Source organism: Sceloporus occidentalis, unplaced genomic scaffold, assembly GCF_023333645.1.
Source record: "Sceloporus occidentalis isolate IW3139 unplaced genomic scaffold, rSceOcc1.0.p SCAF_20, whole genome shotgun sequence".
Taxonomy (NCBI): Eukaryota; Metazoa; Chordata; class Lepidosauria; order Squamata; family Phrynosomatidae; genus Sceloporus; species Sceloporus occidentalis.
Genome location: NW_028317000.1, coordinates 6,873,539 through 6,879,908, shown reverse-complemented (window position 1 = coordinate 6,879,908; position 6,370 = coordinate 6,873,539). Strand labels below are relative to the sequence as shown.

The following is a 6,370-nucleotide window of genomic DNA, read 5'->3' as shown; positions in this document are numbered from 1 at the left end:
GGAAATAAGTGGCATTAAATGCTTTCCCAACATCCGTAGTCTTGAAAGAGTCAATTTTAAAGGCAGGGGTGGAGATCGATTTGAATATTTGAGGTCGATATTGAACACTGAATATGGATCTGTTGACAAAACTAATTTTCTAAGACGCATAGAAAGCATTAAGGGTCATTTCAAGTTGATTCTGGAGATTAGTATGGGGCTACAATGAAGGACTGAATTAACAAACATTGTTAAGAGTACACAACTATGTTCTTCAGGAGGTTTGGAGGATAGTCCAAATTAGGAATGGAGAGAATATTAGAAATAAATGGACTCCAACATGTTTCTTGTGTGTCAGGAAACCTTGATGAAAACATCCCTGGACTGTCAGGAATCTTCACAGTTTAGGACTTATTCTGCACAAAATGTGCATGGGATATTTTTGTGCACTGGACCATATTTTCTGCATAAGAAATAGCATTTTGCTTGCAGCATACAACACGACGGTACAGAAATAGCTTTTCCGAACAGAAAACATTGCTTCTTATGCAGAAAATACTGTCCTGTGTGCAAAAAAATAAAATGCGCACTTTGTGCAGGGCAAAGCACAGCATTTTCTGCACAGCAAACGTCACCAGAAGCTCATGTTTCTGCAAGAGGATTTTGTGTCGAGTAAGCCTTGAACTGCGAAAAGTCTTCAAATTTGAATGCATGGATAAAAAAAAATTGCTAAAAATTATTCGTTACTCCATGGAAGAACAAAGTAAATAAATAAAAATGGTGTCCTTTGTTCAAGCTGGTCCAAATGCTGTTGTTGAGGCTGCGTCGACACATGGATGCATGTCATTGATGTGGAGGGCGCGCTCTTGCTGGTATCCAGGGCTACCATCCTCAGGGCCACAGAAATCACTTGGTTGTGTATTTGTGGTTATAGTAATTAATTCTAGCCATAAATTGCTTTTTCAAAACAAGAGCATAAGGAATTCACCAAATAGGTCCTCATGTCTCATGGCTGGATGGCCATCTGTCGGGGATGCTTTGATTGAGAGTTCCTGCATGGCAGGGGGTTGGACTGGATGACTCTTATGGTCTCTTCCAACTCCATGATTCTATGATTCTATTCTATGATTTTATGGTATAGAGATATTGTTCAGGAAGAAGAAATCAAGGAAACAATTTTTTCCCAAGGCAGATTAAGCTCTTCTCATCATATTCTTCTTTCTCAGTTAGCTACTTCTTCAGATATCCCGGCACGCTGCACACTTGTGTTGTCTGGAAGATCCCAGCTCCTCCAATGGTTGCGTAGCCTTGATGGCCTTGCAGGCCGCCTTGTTGGGTTGGTGAGCAACACCGCTGAAGAGGCGCACTGCCTTGCTGTGGGAATGGGCTGCACGGTTCCAATGGACTGCAGCATCCCTGAACTGGTGGGCAATATTTTTGCTGGGGTGGGCTGCACTGTTGAATGGGAGGACAGTACTTTTGCTGGGGTGCGCAGTATTTCTGCACTGGGGGACAATACGTCTGCTGGGGTGCGCAGCATTTCTGTACTGGGGGACAATACTTCTGCTGGGGTGTGCAGCATTTCTGCACTGGGGGACAGTACTTTTGCTGGGGTGCGCAGTATTTCTGTACTGGAGGACAATACTTCTGCTGGGGTGCGCAGCACTTCTGCACCGGAGGACAATACTTCTGCTGGGGTGCGCAGCACTTCTGCACCGGAGGACAATACTTCTGCTGGGGTGCGCAGCACTTCTGCACCGGAGGACAATACTTCTGCTGGGGTGCGCAGCACTTCTGCACTGGAGGACAATACTTCTGCTGGGGTGTGCAGCACTTCTGCACTGGAGGACAATACTTCTGCTGAGGTGCGCAGCACTTCTGCACTGGAGGACAATACTGTTGGACTGGAGAGCAGTATTTTTGCCTTGGTGGACAGTACTGCTGAGGAGGTGTGCTACAGCATCCGACTCCTGCTGTTGACCTCACGGAGTGGCAGGAGGACCCGGATGCACCACATGATGGTTCAAAGCAGACCGACCGCCCTCCAGAATAGCCCCCACATGGTTCAGACAGTACAGATCTTCCATAATCGTTGCATGAGTCCTCACAGCAATCAAATTCAGAAGCGTACATCTCCTTAGAGTGTGGACTAGACCTGAGAAAATGATGCACAGGAAGAACATTAGGAAGGAAAGGATTCACACATAGACTTTGAAACAGAATAGGGTATTGTTTCTAAGGATATATAGTGGTCCCTGGGTTAGGGGTGAAGGATCCCTGTGAATGTGGAAAAACAACTAATAAAATAGGTACTATTATTTTCACCTGAAAGAACACCTCTCTAGAAATCTCCAGGTCCTCAAGTGCAACTCTGCCAGGTGTTGATCATAGAATAATGCTGGAGGACCTACAGATGCCTAGACAAGTGTTTTCTCTAGGAACGTCTAGGTTTTCCAGCACAACTCTATGGTCAACTTCTGGCAGAGTTGCTCTGGAGGACCTATAGATTCCTAGAGAGAACATATTATTCAAATCTCCATAAGTCAAAGCCACAAACGTGGAGGGTCAACTGTAAATATTTTATTAATTATGTTCTTGCAGGCAAAACCAAAACCAATAGACAAAATAAAGGTTTGTTAGAGTCACATTGGGTTCTAGTTTGTTTGCTTCATGAACTGAACTAATAGCATTTCATAGTTTTTTGTGGGTTTTTCGGGCTATGTGGCCATGTTCCAGAAAAGTTTCTTCCTGACATTTTGCCAGCATCTGTGGCTGGCATCTTCAGAGAGGATGCCAGCCACAGAGGCTGGCGAACCATCAGGAATAAACTCTTCTAGAACATGGCCACATAGCCCGAAAAACCCACAAAAAACTATGGATGCCGGCCATGAAAGCCTTCAACTTTACATATAATAGCATTTCCCCAGACAACAAGGAAACCATAGTGTAATTTCCATTTGATTTTTTGCTTCTGCAAATCTTGCCCTTCAGTTCCCCAACCATAAATAGTGCACAAAAATCCAAGCATTTGGGGAGGTTGCATATCAGAATGGATTCATTAGGAAAACTGGATTAACCCTAATCCTAACCCTAACCCTCACCCATAGCCGGCACTTTCCATTTTGAAGAAGACACTCAATTTCTTAGCAACAGAGCATGGGGAAGTTGCTATTTTTGGATTACGACTTCCAAAATCCCCACTGGCTAAAGAGATCTGGGAGTTATTGTTCAGATCAGGAATTTTGCCAAGCTCTGCTTTGATCAGAAAAACAAAAGGAATTATCACCCACAGCCATAACAGATTGATTCTGACTTACCGGTCTGGAGTATATCAGTAGAGGACTTCTTTAGTATAAGAGAATAAGAACTGATAGGCCTAGAGCTCTTAATATAGGCTTCCCGGGAACCTCTTGCTTATTGGTTGGCTCAAACCTTGATGTTCCAGTACCATGTCTAAACCTTGTGCTTGCATGACGCCTGGATTTGTCACTTCAGTGCCGCTTTCATGCTTTGCCAATTTCCTCTTTTGCATATCCCAAGAGATTATTCAGCCAGATGGCCATGATCCACCCACCTCCTTTATGGATTTGCCAATGGGAAAGAAGAAAGATGATGACTGGCTTGCAGGTGCAAAGTGAGAAGGCTGGCACTTTGCAATTAGGATTAGAGTGAGAACTTCTCATTCTCATCCTAATGTTTAAGTCGCCTGACAGTGATGGCATAGCCAGCGAACTAGGGCATCATGGGGAGCAGCCGGAGATACGTGAGCTGATGAGAATGTGTTGCCAAGAATCCTATCATTGGAATACTAATATACTTTATCGTTTTTAAAATGAGGGTGTCATGTGCCTTTTTTAGACTACCAATGGCTATCTCCTACACTGAGAGCAAGCGTGGTGTAGTGGTTTCAGCGTTGATGAAATCTACTATGAAAACCCCATGACAGGTTTGCCATAGGGTCAAGATAAGTCAGAAATGGCTCCATGGCACACATCAACAACAATATTCATCTGCAATCCTGCTTTTGGACTTTCCTCTGTAAACACACACAAGTACATATTTCCCAAGTAAGAAGCAAGTCGGAGACTGCATCCATCAGGTACAATCTCAGAAAGTCCAGCACCAGGACTAACTGGGGTTCCTGACTGTCCTGGCCCTCCTAGTCTGAATATGGGGTAAAACAAACCACCCCAAAATGGTGGTGGCCCATTTTAACTTTGGAGGGACGTCACAGTGGGCAAACCGCGTGAAAAGCAAGTTCTTTTTATGGCGCCCAGCTGATGTCACAGGTGTGGCATTGGCGCACTGGTGATATAAGTGATGCGCAGTGACGTCTGTACATTGCACATCCCTTATGTCATCATGATGGTGCTTCTGTGGATGAGACGCTGCCTTGATGCCACTGCCTGTATGGACAAGGGTTCTAGAGCATACGGTTGTTGTGCGTTCTGGAAACTCTAGTATTGGCGGCGGCATGCTGCTTCGGACCCATCTATCCTGGGCCGATATTACTGACCATTATGTCATACTGTCTCTTTCTCCGACCCTGTGGATGTAAACTTAGTCTTTAGCCACCAGGCGGCACCCAAATGTAATAGTATAGTGCCTTTGTTTTCATGCTGGATTAAATCTGTGTACAGCCATTGTTACCAGACTAGGATACAATCTGCAAGAACTGGAAGAACCAGATGTTTCTATTTGGGCTGCCAAGTGTGCGATGTCTAACAGGCATTGAAAAAGAAGAGAAAAAAATGATTTGCTAAGATCGCAGAAGCAAAGGCAAGAGCTCAGAGGCCTCGTTTCCAGGAATGCGGTTTACCGCCCAGCGTGGCAAAGTGACTCATCTCCATGCGTCTCAATTGCAGAGCGCTTTCTTGGGATCCTCCTTGGTAAGGCAGAAATCGCTGCCAGCAACATTTTAATATTATGAATATGACGTCTGCTTAAATTGCTTAGCAAGTGGACATGTTTCCTAACCTGCCTTTTTAAGGGAAAGGTGAATTTTTTATTCAGGTTTTGGAGGGAAAAAATGCATTAGAATTTGCAAATTTCTTCAATTTTCAAAGGACTAACATCTAAAGGCGGGAGAACCTCAAAAGGATCAGATCCATCTATTCAGATTTAGGATTTCCAAATCTGGCTTTTAGTCGGTGGATCTTAAATGTTTGGTCTTCCAGATGTTTTGGACTCCAGCACCCAGAATCCCTGACTGCTGGCTGGGGCTTCCAGGAGTTGAAGAGCAAAACATCTGGAGGAGCAAAGTTTGGGAACCATTGCTCTTGGTATCCAACTCTGTTCATGCCGAATTAGAGTTTTGTTTGTTGCTGCTCCATGCGTTCAAGTCACCTTCAACTTCAAGCCACCTCCAACTTTTCTTGGCTAGATTTTTCCAGACGAAGCTTGCCATGGCCTTCCTCTGAAGCTGAGAGAATGTGACTTGTCCAGGTTTCCCAATGAATCTTCCATGTCTGGGCCAGAATACAAAGCATGAGGTGTATCCGCACTGCAGAATTAAAGCCGTTTACCTTCATGGTGTCTCAAGCTTGGTTTTAAATCTATATATAAATCCAAGTTCTAATTGCTGGGGTCTGTTCGATCTTTATTTTCTTTTGGAATTAAAGTGATGTTATCTTGGGTCCATGTTTGGGGGATTTGCCCTTTACTAATTTTGTTCATAACTTCTACTAACGGTATCTTAATAGTATTCATTAGTGAAACCATCAGGGCCAGGCAACTTACCTCTCTTACTTCTCTTTATTGCCTCTGATAATTCATCTACTGTAATTGGTTTATTCAATTGTGTTTTTTTTCTGAACATCCATCAAGATGTTTTTGCTTATCAAGATATTCCATAATTTTAATTTTCTGGTCTCTTGTCTCTAAATATTTCCATAAAATAATATATATATATATATATATGATTTATATCCATTATTACTTTTCCTGTCTCCCTTATACTTGTAATTATTCGTTTCTCTTTTTCTTTCTTTAATCGATAAGATAATAATTTCCCGGGTTTGTTAGCAGATTCAAAGAATTTCTGTTTTGTGAATTTTAGGGTTTTTTCCCCCCAACTCTTCCATTGTCAAGATTGATATTTGTTTCTGAATACACTTAATTTTCTTGATTATCTTTGTATTGTTTACGTCTGTTTTTTACATGTTTTATCTTTTCGAATCCAAGTTCAAGTATGATGAGAGAATGAGAATTATTCTCCTTCTAGTTCCAAATGGATTTATGTGGTTCCTGCTTGAAATCTGGAACTCCCAATGAGCAAATGCTCTGAGCATGGTTGTTGTTTTTTCCCTGAGCTAGGAGACCTTTTATACAGTTTGGATAGTTCCGGAAATGCAACAACCTTTCCAACAATGCTGAGGAACAAACCTAACTT

At 42.8% G+C, this 6,370-nt stretch overlaps 1 protein-coding gene across 1 annotated transcript; it reads right to left on the bottom strand.

Moving 5' to 3' along the window:
• Positions 1-1,209: 1,209 nt before the first annotated feature.
• On the bottom strand, positions 1,210-2,112 carry LOC149301846 (uncharacterized). Its single transcript, XM_089482742.1, has 2 exons — positions 1,528-2,112; positions 1,210-1,461 (listed from the first exon to the last, which is right to left on the bottom strand). Exons 1-2 carry the CDS (start codon positions 2,110-2,112, stop codon positions 1,210-1,212), a joined length of 837 nt encoding a protein of 278 aa, XP_089338868.1.
• Positions 2,113-6,370: the final 4,258 nt, after the last annotated feature.

Bases quoted from the DNA above. Each gene is read 5' to 3' on its own strand.
- LOC149301846 (XM_089482742.1), bottom strand. From the start codon at position 2,112: ATGTACGCTTCTGAATTTGATTGCTGTGAGGACTCATGCAACGATTAT. The intron at 1,462-1,527 runs GTACAGAAATGC...TGCGCACCCCAG, and splicing joins AGCAGAAGTATTGTCCCCCA to CAAAAGTACTGTCCTCCCAT.